At 38.0% G+C, this 15,317-nt stretch overlaps 1 protein-coding gene across 2 annotated transcripts in view; it reads right to left on the reverse strand.

The window, feature by feature from the left end:
* Nucleotides 1–12,509: 12,509 nt before the first annotated feature.
* Nucleotides 12,510–15,317, reverse strand: part of LOC120767067 (acetylcholine receptor subunit beta-like 2) — a 29,600-nt gene continuing 26,792 nt past the window's right edge. Inside the window, exon 11 of one of the 2 annotated variants that reach the window (XM_040092925.1) lies at nt 12,510–13,212. In XM_040092925.1, coding sequence (XP_039948859.1) covers nt 12,997–13,212 — 216 coding nt within the window. In that variant the 3' untranslated portion in view covers nt 12,510–12,996. The remainder of the gene's footprint in view (nt 13,213–15,317) is intronic. The other variant, XM_040092934.1, reaches the window with a different exon arrangement.

The raw sequence follows: 15,317 nt of genomic DNA on the forward strand, positions 1-15,317 counted from the left end.
TAAGGTCATTTTTCGGAATGCTCTTGAGAATATCGGTCGTCGCCTTTTGGATAGCTGAAATGTCCTGAAACCAGTGTCCTTTCATGGGCAAATGAAGTTTTTCAAATAGGTAAAAATCACAGGTCCCAGATCAGATGAGTAGGGTGAGTGATTAATGGTTAATATCGAGTTTTTTTTCAAAAAATCAGTGAGAAGCGTCGACCGAGGACACGGCGCATTATCGTGCAACAGGCGCCAGGACCCTGCCTCACGGTATTGTGGTCGAGCACGACGAATGCGTGACAAAAGACGCTTCATAACACCAAGGTAAAACACAGCATTAATCGTTTGGCCTGGTGGGAAGAACTCTCGGTGTACAATAACCTCGAAATCGTAAAAACAAATCAGCATTGTCTTTATTTTTGACTTCTGAAGACGACCGACTTCTAATCGTCACAGAGGTCCTCACGACCTTCTTGGAATCGCTTAAACCACTCATGCACATTACTACGGGATAGGCACTGATCCCCATAAACTTTTTTCATCATTTGAAATGTTTCAGTAAACGTTTTCCCGAGTTTAAAACAAAACTTAATATTTGCTCTTTGTTCAAAATGCATTTTACGACCGATGACCAAAAGCTGCTGTCACTTTTTGATCGATAACATCGATTGTAGTTATCCAATTGTCTTAAAATTTTTACGAAATGTCAACAAGAGATCAAACTTTTTATTTCATATACCCACCAATAGGTGGCGCCACCAGAAATAGTTATATTTAAAAAGTTCTGTTTCTTTTGCGACAGATCTTTTAGATTTACTGAGATGTTTGGTGACTTTTGGTACTTTTAAGATTCCATTGTATTAGTTTCATTTAAAACGTTTTTGTCTAAACAACCAAACTGCCACGCATTCTGCGAATTCGGATTTAACATAAGGTAGAAAACCTATATGTATATAAGTATATGTATACCCCAAAATGAAAACTTTAAAACAGCTTCGGATGAAGTTCGAATAACAATTATCCGTCTGTAGAACAACAAAGCTGCGAAGGCCGATAGATTGCCTGTCGAACTATTCAACTATGGCGGTGAAGAACTGATAAGGAGCATGCATCGGCTTCTCTGTAGAACATGGATGCCCGACGATTGGAATTTAAGTGCGCCCATTTCACAAAAAGGGATAACCCACAATCTGTGCCAACTACCGTGGGATAGGTCTCCTCAACATCGCGTATAAGGTTCTATCGAGCGTATTGTATGAAAGATTAAAGCCCATCGCCAACCAACTGATTGGACCTCATCTATGTCGATTCAGGCCTGGAAAACCAACAACCAGATACTCACCATGGGCCAAATCTTGGAAAAGCACCGTAAAATGAAGATCGATACGCCCTTCTTCATCGATTTCAAAGCTACTTTTGACTTTTAACAGCACGAAAAGGAGCTGCCTTCATGCCGTTAAGTTTGAATTTGGTATCCCCGCAAAACTAATACGGCTGACGTGGAGCAATACCAAAAGCTCCGTCAGCATCGGTAAACTTTAAAACAAACTTCGATACCAAACGAGGTTTTTGACAGGACGACTTCCTATCGTGCAACTTCTTCAATCTACTCCTGGGGAAAATAATTCGAGCTGCTGATCTGAATAGAGAAAATACAATATTTTATAAGAGTGTACTACTGCTAGTGTACGTCGATAACATCGTAACAACCACGCTGTTAGTTCTGATTTGCCCAAAGAAGCGAAGAAGGGTCTGGTGGTGAACGAGTGCAAGACGAAATATCTCCTTTCATCAAACAAACAGTCATCACACTCGAAACATGGCTTTCACGTCACTGTTGACTGTCATAATTTCGAAGTCGTAGAAAATTTCGGCTATCTTGGAACCAGCATTAACACCAACAACATTGTCAGCCTCGAAAACTAACGCAAAATAACTCTTGCCAACAAGTACTACGTCGGAATAAATAGGCATTTGAGAAATAAAGTCGTATCGAAGGACAAAGACCAAATTCTACAAGTCACTCATCATCTCGTCCTCCTATATGGTGCAGAGACACGAACGGTTACAATATCTGATGAGTCGGCGTTACGACTAGGAGGAAGATGGTTCTTCGCGCATTAGCAACGGCGTGTAGCATCCGATGGATCAATGAACTGTACAAGTTATACGACGACATTGATATAGTTCAGCAAATTAAAAGCCAATAGTTACGCCGGCTAGGTCATGTCGGATGAAATCCTCCAGCTCAGAGATTATTCGGCGCTGTAACCGCCGGGAAAAGCAAAGGAAAAGGAAGACCTTCACTCCATTGGAAAGAAAGGTAGAAAACGCCTGGCTACTCTTGGAATCTCCATGGGAATTTTTTTTTAGATTGGTACAACCATTTTTTATGTTCGTGTGAAGTTTTATCTGCATACCTTTGTCAATTAGTATGTGTTGGACAGCTGATTGTTTACAGCGCGAAATGTTTGTGTATCAATAGGTCTGTTCAAAATTTTGTATTCTAGTGAAATCACAGCTACGAAGTCATTGGGAGTCTTGTACAAGGTTTTTTGAGCAACTACTTTATCATGAACAAAAGTTATTATGTAGTAGCAGAATGCATTCAGTTAAGGTTGTAAAATCACGGAAAACTTACCTCAAGCGAGTCGTTCATTCACCTCTGTTAATGACGATAAAATCGAAACATCAATAAAGCGTGCTTGAAAATCGTCATTTTGGCATCAGAGAGATAGCAGAGGATCTCAATATCTCTTATGAATTAACTCAACACATTTTGGTTAATACTTTGGATAAGAAACGTGTCAATAATAGACTCGGACCAAAATACCTGATTCTCTTGCAAAAACTGCGTCGAGTGGAGGTTGCAGAAGAGATACCCTAAGTTCAGAAAAAGTAACATTACTGGTGTCGAGACATATTATATGTTTATGAATATAATGTCGAAACTATACAAAATCTAGCTCCAAAAATGAGGGGAATCCGAAAAAACAAAATTTACTGACCGTACCGCCATCAAGCCAAGACAAATAACTAGTTTTTGGAATATTGAATTACTCATAAAAAATATAAAGGTTAGGTTCAATCATGAATACGAGACATGTGAAGATCGATAAGAGCCTAACATTCGGAGAGTTTTTTCCCATAGTTGTTACCTCTGAAGTCAGATTGTTGTCACAAAATTCAATAAAAACTGCCGGAAAATGTAGGAAAATAGGAACATTGAAAAACTGATCCATTATGAAGTGTTGGATCTCTCTGACTCATAATTATTAAGAAGCTTTTTTAACTTTTATCGGAAATTATACCAGATTTTTTATCCTATTTTTGAAATTATTATTATTTCTGCATTATCTTTAACGATGTTAAAATATCTAAAAAGGGTCAGTCGTTTCCAAATTGAATTAAACTACTCGATACAGAAGGCCATTCTGCAGTTGATAACTACTTATCAAAACCATCATCGGAAACATCGATATATTCTGCAGGTGACCCAAACCCATAATATTTTTAATGTTGTCAAGACGACAACAAATGATTCAATTCGATAAAGAATGTTTGAGCGGAAAACTTTTATTGATACAATCAAAATATAACCGAATTAGCCATAATAGTAACCATAAGGCGCATAATAGTTTTGTCCGCCATAATAATAAGGATAATTTGGAGTGCTATAAAAATTATTGGTTGTATTATTTACTGGCGTTGTTCCTGTTGCTGCAGCTGTAGTTGCTGCTGTTGTTGTCACCCTATCGCGTAAAGCACTTATTAAGCCCGCCGCAATTACACCAACATTATCGTTAGATAGTAAATTGGTCAAGAGCAGAGGCAGCAATCCATTGTCGCCGAAGAGACCCGGTGCAGCTGTGGCATTACGTAAAAGTGGAAATAACCGGCGCAAAGTACGCGCTTCGCGGGTCAATGAGCTTAGCGCGATTTCAGCAGCTTGTTTTTGTACAAGGGTGCTGGAATTGGAGGTGGTTGCTTTGGCTACTTTGCGCGCCGAAGTTTCTGTGGTTGACGGCTTTTGCCCTTTTATTATGCTTAACACATTTTCCATCGCTTTTTCTGCCGTTAATATTGTTGTTGGTGTATCATAATTTGTTGTTTCGTAGGTTGTATGTGACTTCACGGGTCCTATGGCTATATCAGCGTCATTTTTTGTTGTTGTTATGTTTATTATGCCCGCAGCATAGCTGCCATAATTCACAATTAAAAATTCTGTCGCACAAATAATTAAAAAATATAACAGCATTGTTTTGTATTTTATTCTCCCGTTATTGCACACGTTTTGGACCTATTTTATGAAAACAATAAAGTCTAATTAATTATGTATACTAATAATTAATTTCACATTCAACGCTTACACACAGCACGCATTTGGATAAATTCGCGAACATATAGTATATTTTTTGTTTAATTGTGCATATTTATATTATATGTATATGCCCAGGCAAGTGTGACGTCAAATACTTACCACTTTTTCACCTAATGGTAATATAAATTTTTGTTGGGATTTTTCTTTATTTGAACGTAATCAGAGTCAAGTGCTTTAATGATGGCAAAGAAAAATATATAATTTTATATAAAAAAATGCTAAATGCACGCAAATTTTAACAGATGTGCTCAGTCACGTATCTAACCTCAGTTTTTGTGTCTCTAACACTACCGTTACATTTGAATATTGAATATCTACTAAGCTGAGCATATGCTTAGTGCAATATTCATATGTAAATAGTAAAATCGGCAACGAGAAATGTTTGAGAAATCAGTGAATGCAATTTTTAGTTCAGCTATGAGCCACGTTCATGGAAAGAGACTGGGTTGTTTTCATACCGCAAGCACGTAGAAATAACCCAACCTACTCAAAGAGTTTAGCCACATAAGGTTAACTTCATTCCTGCTGAAAACATTACAAACACACATTAGAGACGCAGCGCCTCCTAATAAATGAAGGGCAGATCAGTAGAGACTGCACTCCATATACTCGTACTGGCATTTAATATCGAAAGGGCTCTTGAATATAAGGAATACGTTCCTGAAGCATTCCTGAACATTTCTGGAGCGTTCAACAACGTCTCTACGGAATCTTTTCTGAGTACGAGTAGTACCCAGTCAATGGGCGTTGATCCTGCTATAAAACGCTGGATCAAAAGCCATTTGACCTGTAGACGGATAAGAGCAGAATATAACGACGCTAAAATGACCAAGGAAGTCTGTAGAGTTACTCTCCAAAGCTTTTATGGGCATTAGAAGGTGAAACTTGGAAGGAAAATAGTGGCATATGCGGATGACATTGGAATCATAATAACTGGTAGGTTGCAGTATTATGACCACAACTCTCAATACAGTTCAAAACTGGGCATCACAAGCGGGTCTGGGGTTGAACCCAGAGAAAACGGATATGCTGATGTTCACAAGAAAGCACAAAATTCCTCTACAGGTATAGAGGTTTTTATCTATAAATGGGACACAACTCTCCCTCAAGGACCGGACCAAGTACCTTGGGATATTTTTGGACAGCAAACTGCTGTGGAACCACAATGTGGTGAGGAAAGCCAGCAATGCTTTATATGCGTGTAGGCAGATGCTCGATACAACCTAGGGGTTCTCTCCCTCTCTCATGTAAGTACTAGTGCTACATAGCTACTGTTGGACCAATTCTGCTCTACGATGCAGTAGTATGGTGTACAGCCGGAAGCCAATGGTTCAGAGGAGAGAAGATTACATGATCAACTGGGAAAGAAGATTTAAAGTAAGCAAAGCTACGCGCAACACTCTATCTATACGGATGGCTCGGAAATTGACGATGGTGTTGGTGCAGGCAATATACTCAGAGTTAGGCATATGACAACCTTTTAAGTTGCCGGATCACTGTAGTATATTTCAAGCTATTATTGCAAAAGCCGCAGAGCTGGCCTCTAATGCACCTGCTGGCAGTTCCAGAATCAACATTTACGCAGACAGCCAAGCAGCAATCAAGGTACTTGCCACGTATTGCATATCGGTCTTTGGAAGCAGAGTAGCAGTAGAAAGTGTTGCCAGAAATAAGCAAATTCACTTATACAGGCTGCCAGGCCACAAAGACATCGAGACGATGTGATAGTGGACGAGATTGCCAAGAACGATGTACGACTAATATCCAAAAACGTGATCAACACTGGGAAGCCCACGCATTGTTATACGACGATCTTGACAGAAGCTTGGTATAGAAAATCAAACCCCAATGAAATGAGTAACCTGTGTGCAAAACTGCAAAAGTCATGTGAAGTAAAGCCATCGAAAACACACGAAATTCCTATTGTCACTCAATAGAAAAGACCGTAAGAACATGCTGGAAATACTTACTAGTCACTGTCTGGTGGCAACATACGCCCGCAGGATGGGGCTGATAGATCGAAAAGACTGTAGGAAATGTCTAGAGGGCACCAGGGAAACAATGGCGTTGGCAAGGCTATGCTATAAGCATCAGGGGTCCACATGATATGATACACTGACGGAGGTATGGACAGTGAGGTCGCAGACTCTCTTAAAATTCGCGTCAAGTGCAGGCATCCTAAATGATGACTACTCCTCTTGGATCTAGCACTTGGACCAAAACTGGTCTATGCGTGGCTTATTGGTCTACCAGATTAACCCCTAATCTAAATGAATAAGAATTTTCAAGAAGACAGGTGCATACACGAATCGTGTCGTTCAAATGAATCTCGAAAATATAGAACGTCGGTAAGTGTTTGCTCGAAAAGAACCAACAATCCCTACCCGAATGCAATCTAACTTCTTCCAATACAAATGAAATAGGATTTAAGGCCTAAAGTTGCTCATAGCTTTTTATGAAATACTACCTTTTTGATTTTTTTCTTTGACACTTCTACGCAATTGAAACGGATATAAATTCCATAAAAGTTGAGACTAAGCGAAATCCGACCAGGCACTTTGCAAATACTCGCTGTTTTTTAAATTGGGATTATTTCAACCTTGGAACACAATTTAAGAAGTATTGGCTTATGCTATGAGCTTCAAGATGTTCGCTTTGTTTCGAAGAGATGTCTCACTTTTCGTGTAGACATCCGCTGTAATATTAATGATTCAACCGAATTTGAAAAACGTGATAAACGACATGTTATAGTTTTTTAAACCTGCGACCCTTGCATAAGTATACGAAATGCCTAAACCACCTCTAATAATGTAATCTTTAACCAAAAAGTTTATTGTAAATAAATACAAATATTTTTCAAACTCACTGACTTTTTCAAACCTTCTCGTACACACAGAATATAATATTGTGAAATATGACCTAAATTCCAATGGTGATAAGAGTAGGCGTTCATATATTTGATTCTTTTAGAAATACGACTTCAAAACTGTGACTTAATTCTTTAGAACTACCTCAGCTATGCTATCTTTAGGTTATTGTTGTAATAACTCACTTTTAAAGGTGAAACATATATGTATGTATTTTAGCAATTTACATATTTACTAATTACCCTTGCATAGGCGTAGGCCTTCAAAGTTTATAGTCGTGAACATTTTTATGTTCTGAGCTCTGTTAATATACAAGCATAAGTATACTATATAAATACATATAGACATATAGCCGTAATGTGAGAAAACTTGAAGGAATGCCCTTTTTTAATCAGCGTTAAATGTGCAATATAGATTTTATGCCAGTATTTTTGGATTTTTGAATGACCTTGGTTCAATTTCCATTTGTGGCTGGTCTCGTCTTACAGTTTCCTTCACTGTGTCTAGATTCTTCATGACAAGCCAGACCAAATTCTTTCTCATTTCTATGACGTGTCCATCGAAGAAAAGGCGGTTTCGAATTTCTCTGCCAACGAGTTTAAAGTGTTTCGATAGCTGTGGAATAAACTTTGAAATAGATGTATGTAGAATATACATTCAGCAACAAATATATAATATTACCGTGAGATAAGCCTCCTTAATATCGCATATAATGGAGCATAGTGTGTAAAAGTCTAAAACACACCGTCAACTAACTGATTGGACATAATCAGTTTGGTTTTAGACCTGGAAAACCTACTATCAACCAGATTTTCACCATGGAAAAGACCTCTGAAAGTAAGGTCGACACACACTACCTTTTTGTCCATTTAAAGCCACCTTCGACAGCACGAAAAAAAACTGCCTCTTTGCCGCTATATTTGAACTTGGTATCCACGCAAAACTAATAAGGTACACAGCTGACGTTGAGCAACACTAAAAAATCCGTCAGGATCGGGAAGGAACTCTCCGAGCCGTTGGCTGACAAGCCTCTGCTGATAGCCATAACTTTGCAGTCGTAGATAATTTCCTCTATCTTGGAACCAGTATCAACACCAACAGCAATATCAGCTTTTAAATCGCAGAATCACTCCTTCCAAAAGGTGCTACTTTGGACTGAATAGGCAATTGAAAAGTTAAGTCATCTCTCAACGAACAAAGACCAAACTCTACAAGTTCCTCATTATTTTCGTCATCTGACCTTAAGAGTGTTCAAGAGAAAGATTTTTCGGAAGATTTATGGTCCTTTTCGCGAACGATGAGTTGTACGATATATACAACATTGACATAATTCAGCGAATCAAGAGACAGCGGCTACGCCGGCTAGGTGATGTCGTCCTTATGGATAAAAACACTCCAGTTCTGAGAGTATTCGACGCAGTAGCCGCCGAGGGTAGCAGAGAAAGAGGAAGACGTCCACTCCGTTGGAGGAACCAGGTGGAGAAGGACCTGGCTTGGCTTGGAATCTCCAATTGGCGCCACCACGCGAAAAGAAGAAACGACTTGCACGCAGTTGTTAAATCGGTAATAAGCCAGTAACGAAGAAGATTTTTAAGCCATTTTTCATTAAAAATATGTTCAGATTTTCGCAAAAAAGTTTAAGTCGAACTTATATTTTATTATACTAATTTTAATATAAAATAAATTTTTTGTTTATATTGTAATATTTTATTATTTGCGTAAAATCGATTTTTTTGTTTCAAATTTTTTTAAACAGGTGGTGATTCCGCTAAAAATGAACTTTCCGAACCCTTTTCCCCTTGTAATAGTACACTATTTTGTCAATACTTTGAGTTCAAACAGCTAGTAATCTTCTGTCTTGATGGCCTTCATTCACCGTTTCCGACCGCAAAATTCCCCTCGCACAATTAAGGAAAGCCCTAATATACCGTAATTGATTTATATGTACACTAAGTAATTTAAACGTCTTTAAAAAATGTCAAAAGCCGGTATCTTATAAATGTTAACGGGGAAAACCCGAATGTGACGACGAATTAAGTGATACCAATTACCTTACTTAAGAATTCATATTGAACATTATGATCAAACCGGTTTCATTTTGGCTGCAGCCATCACAACGAAATTGTAGAATTCAGTAAATCAATACATTATTAGAAGTTCCAACAGTACTTGTCGTTTAATGAAGTGAATAAGTAATGTTATAAGCAATACATTTATTTGCATATAATTTATTATTAGTTTGCGTTAGATTAGTCTGGTAGGCTCGTGAGCCAGGAATAGACCAGTTTTGTTCCTTAGCGTTGGCAGATGGAGCGCCGTTACATATGGAAATTCAAGAGAAGTAGTCATCCTTTAGGATGCCAGCGCTTGACGTAAATTTCAATAGGTTCTGCGACTTAACTATCGACACCTCTTCCAGTGTTTTATACCGTGGAGCTTCCAAATATTTGAAGAAATGCCTTGATAGTGCGAGACAAGTGCACAAGAGATGCTCCACTGTGCCTTGAATTCATTTCAGATTCTTCAGGCGTATAGCGCCACTAAACTGGAACCAGTGAGTATTCCAATCAGTTTCCTACAGTCTCCTCTACCAATAAAGAGCAGGAAATTTTTTTAATGGAACAAAACTGCTTTGCAAATGACCTTTGCAGTTTTGCAAACTCATAGATTATTCCATCGAATTTTAACCGTCCTTACCATGCTCTTTTCCAGACTCTGACTCTGCTCATGTCTTAAAGAGAATAGATAGGTTTACCAATGTTGGTCACATGTTCGAATTACAACCGTGTACCACTCTTGGCAATCTTTCGCCCATAATTCATTTTCTTTACTTTTCTGAACGATAAAATAAGTAATAACAAAGAAAATAAAAACAAATATTTTTTCGTTTATTCGTTATTCCATTCTAAGTAAAACAACAAAAAATTCAAAACATAAAGCAACAAATTCATAGAGATAAAAAACCATAACGAAAATAACTCGCATGTACTCAGTTTTGCACTTTTGTATGTACTCAGCATAAAGCCAGTTTATACCGTTAGTTTTGAATTGTTTGCTATCGTCTACGACCAGTAATGCAAATTTATGTGTAAAAACGTGTGATTAGTAATAAATAAAGTGTTATAAAAAGTGTACCGCAATAATATTCTGTATTAAAAAAAAATGAAAAAGTTATCGCGTGATGTGGAGAATAATGTAGTTTCCTTAACAAATAATGGTGCTTCATCTCGGGAAATAGCCAAGGAGTTAAATATTAGTCAATCTGTGGTCATTCGCGTTCAAAAAAGACGACATACTGCTCCCAAAGAGCAAACCAAAGGCCGCCGCAAACTGTTGATCCACGCGGATGCACGTCTTATGATGGCAGAAATGAAGCAGAACAAGACCATTACACCGAAAAATACTTTAGTTGCCAAAAATAAGCACGTTAGTGAATGGACAGCACGACGAGCGCTCCACAACATTGGCTATATTTCAGCCGTTAAAAAAAATAAACCTGCATTGTCCAAAAAGAACCAAAAGGCGCGAATGAAATTTGCAAAAGAGCATAAAAATTGGACGATTAATGACTGGCAACGAGTTATTTGGTCGGATGAATCAAAATTTAATCATTTCCAATCGGACGGTAAGCAGTACTGCTGGCGTCGCCCTGGTGATACCATTCAACGCCACCACGTCAAGCAAACTGTGAGGCATGGTGGGGGAAACATCATGGTTTGGGGATGCTTTACTTGGTGGCATATTGGGCCATTACACAGAATTAAAGGTATAATGAAGTAGGAAGACTACTTCACCATTTTACAGACTCATCTTCCCGAGTTCGTTGACAAGTGTGCCTATCCTGAAGAAGAAGTCGTGTTTCAGCAGGATGGTGACCCAAAACATACTGCGAAAATAGTGAAAAAATGGTTGAGTGCGCAAAATTTTCATCTGATGAATTGGCCAGCGCAAAGTCCCGACCTCAACCCGATTGAGAATTTATGGTCAATCGTGGGAAGACGGCTGGTGTTGTACCAATCAGCTCCATCAAACCTAGAAGAGCTGTGGGCAAGAGTACAGCTAGAGTGGCAAAATGTACCAAAAGAAATAATACAGGAACTGGTTGAAAGCATGCCAAAGCGTATTAATATGGTACTAAAAAATAAAGGGTTATGGACCAAGTACTAAAAAAGTGCTCCACTAACAACTCTATTGAAAAGTACAAAATTGAGTACATGCGAGTTATTTTTGTTATGGTTTTTTATCTCTATGAATTTGTTGCTTTATGTTTTAATTTTTTGTTGTTTTATTTAGAATAGAACAACGAATAAATGAAAAAATATTTGTTTTTATTTTCTTTGTTATTACTTATTTTATCGTTCAGAAAAGTAAAGAAATGAATTATGTACTCATTTGTGCACGCCACTGTAAGTCATACACTGAGTATAGCAATCTTCCAACTTTTTGATTTCACGACTTTTCCTTGGCTTCAAAATAGGCCCAAGTTTCGGCTATCACCTCCTCTTTCGACGAAATTGTTTCCAAGCGAGAATTCTTTGAGATCTGAAAACACAAAATAGTCGCCGTGGGACAAATCTGAGGAATATGATGGATGCGGAAGCAATTTGGGGAGCCCAACTCAAGGATTTTACAAGCATTCTCACTGACTTGTTAGACGGTGTGCCTTGTGAAACAGCACCTTCTTCCTCAAATTCTGCCGTTTTTCGACCTTCAAACGGTCCAAAAACACTTGGTAATAGTCGCCGCTGATAATCCTTCCGTTTCAAGCTAGTTATTAAAAATTATTCCATGCGCACCCCAGACCCCATAATCTTGATTGATGAGGTTCTTTAAAGTTCTAGTGCAGCTAATATTGTCCAATAATTTTTCACAGGCATTTAACTGAAGATCTATTTTGAGGTACCACCTACCGTGAAAATGAGTGAAAATGCGTAAAGTCTGGAAAAGACTGGTTGTTAGATGGAAAAAGAAGCTTTGATTAGACACCGACTTCACGTAATAATAGATAAATTCTTATTTTTTATTAATCCTACTGTTGGATTCATGAGAGTATCAATATATTTTCCAAAAGCTAAGCCCTTTTGGGTTTTCCGGAGTTCCTATCTTTACTATATCCCTAAATATTGAATTTTTATAGACGATATAATATAATATTTCACTTGAGCTTAACAACTTTTTGTAAGCGTGGGAAAGTTCAGAAGTTACTTGGATTTCTTCTAACTGCTGGATGCCTACAGAAATGAGAAATTAAGAAATTAAATAACTACAAACATGTTTTTATGTGATCATTTTTATTGTTTTTTCTTGGAGTTATACATTAAGTATCATTTTCTTGTGATTTATTTTTTTTTCTACGTATAATATTTCTCGAAGAATGTATGGCATTATATATGGATGTGAGAGATATGGGATTGCAAGCATTATACTATAAGTGTGTGTCTTAATTGCTAGAAATATGACGTCATTATATTCCTTACCAAAGTTTTTTTAGTACAAACTTAAATCTGAAAAATCTGTTTTATTTGATGCAAGCAATTCTCTTTCCATAAGCTTCTTTAACTTTACTAACTTTCGCTGTATTTGCTATTTGTTTGTGTCAGACTATAAGTTTTTTTCAATAACAATATTACTCAATATGTAATCCTGTGCTTTAGATACGCACGATCTTAAACAACTGATTTTAATTTTTTTCACTTAATTCCTTATTTAAGTCTTAAACATTTTAAAACGTATTACTAAAAACTCGTACTTTCACATTAAAACATTTTAATTAACAATTTGCCGTACGATATCTGGTGGCAGCATGAAATTGTTCTTCCTCAACGGTATGTCACTGAGTTGGCGATCGATCGGTTGACGTGTATCATAGAGCGATGGCGATTGGCATATAATGGCGAGAGTGCCGAAAACACACGACAACGTAAATGTCCAGAGAAAGAAGCGATCTAATACCATCGACACAAATTTCCAGTCCTCGACGATCTGTTATAAGTAGTAAGGAGGACAAGTTAAGAAACGAAAATTAAATATAAACATTTCGAAATAATAACGTAATATTTCTCATTCCTATTTACACATTTACCACTTGGATCAAGTTTTTGAAAATTCCATGACGAAAATTTGCTGATTGAATTGTTCACAAAGAAAAATCGGTTGTGTGAAGGGAAGAAGGAAATCAAATGATCTCGAAAAGTTTCCTTTTCAGATGCTACAGTGACATTATGAATTTCCTAGACAACGTCCGGTTTGTTTAACGTTTGCCAAGCATTTTCAGTATTAATTGGCAGTGTGGAATGAACTGAATGCCGTACTTTGGGCCCGGCACTTCACATTCAACTGACAAAGTGTCAGTTCTTCACGCATGTGTGTTTAACCACAACTACCACGATACTCCCCTAGGGGCTAGTCTGCATGAGCAGGTTGGAGCGAACTCCAAGGACTTCTGCTCCCCGTAATAACAGAATTAAGTCTCCGCTCAGACCTCGTAGTCGAAACTACCACCAGTTGAGTCTTCTCACGCGCAAACGACCCTAACAGTTCGGCATTCCGACTAGTGGAGATCACACCGCTAACAACTAAACGTCCATCAGTCCAGCTAATCCCAATGCCACCAAAATCCCTAATGTCCGAGTACATCGGGCATTCTGCAATTAAATGCGACCAATTTTCTGACCCCGCCCCACAAAAACATCCCGAGGTATCTGATAGGTGCCTCTGATGCAAAAACGCATTCAGAGCCCCATTCAGACAAAATCTGAAGTCTGGGTTATCCTCAACAAGCCCAACGTCTCGAATGTATTCATAAGTCACTCGGCAGTTAGAATAATTGTTCCAATGGTCTCGCCGCCTATACCTGACCATATCATCTAGAAGAATCCTGCTCCCTGAATTTTCAAGACAGTACGATTTATTATAAGATATGAGACTTTAATTTTGGATGAAACGTTTTTCTAGCCAATGGAAGCCCTCAAAATTTCGATTGAACTATTCAAGACAACAGAAGAGTTGACATAAAGAAAAGTAATCAGTAAATTTTGGTGTAAAACTTTGCTCTTGCCAGAGAATGATGACCAAAGAAAGCTCTCACATTTTCCGTTGAACTGTTAAGCCGAAACGATGAAGCAAAATAATGGGTAAGAAGATCTACAACAATTTGCGATGGAATTCTCGTTCTAAACTAATCCAGACATGATGTATTTCTCAATGTAATGTGATTTCCCAACAGTATCTCAACTAGATAATTATAGCGTTAGTAGGAGAGCAGACAAAGTGATTTGAAGAATTCAAACTGGATCACTACAAATTTCTCTAAGATTGAAGCGATTATTCTATACCCTGAACAGGGTAAATTGAGTTTGTTACCATGTTTGTAACACCCAGAATTAAGCTTCGGTGACCATATAGATTATATACATATGTATATAAAAGATGAGCATGACTAGCTGAGCTGATATCGGACAACTATAACATACATATATCTGATATACAATCTGTTCCATCAATTTCAAGTCTTTGTAGGGAAAATTTGTTTAACTGGAGAATGGAGTCATGTGCAGAAGTTCACGCAAGTGAGGAAAGTTCTCTGATCGCCATTCACTTGAGAGTGGCCAGAAACGATTCTTTTACATATGGCTCAAGCAGCTCACGACTTCCGGTCTTTGACCAAGTATCCTCCGGGTAGCCTAAGAACATCCGTTCGAAGGCGAGCAAAAGTGAGAAGGCGAACATCCCCTCACGCCACGTAAAATCGCACTTAATGAAAAGGAATAACAAGCCTCGGATGTGTATCTCCTGTCATCAAGCAAACAGTCGTCGCACTCGCGACTTAGCTCTCACGTCACTATTGACTTGTTGACAACTTTGAAGTTGTAGATAATTTCGTCAGGTGCCAACAGCTGCTACTTCGAACTGAGTAGGCAATTGAGAAGTAAAGTGGTCTCTCGACGAACAAAAACCAAACTATATACTATAAGTCACTCATAATTCCCGTCCTGCTATATGGTGCAGAGGCTTGGACGATGACAACAACTGATGAGTTTACGTTGCGAGTTTTCGAAAGAAAAGTTCTGCGAAAGATTTATGGTCCT

The sequence above is a fragment of the Bactrocera tryoni genome, chromosome 1, assembly GCF_016617805.1.
Source record: "Bactrocera tryoni isolate S06 chromosome 1, CSIRO_BtryS06_freeze2, whole genome shotgun sequence".
Taxonomy (NCBI): domain Eukaryota; kingdom Metazoa; phylum Arthropoda; class Insecta; order Diptera; family Tephritidae; genus Bactrocera; species Bactrocera tryoni.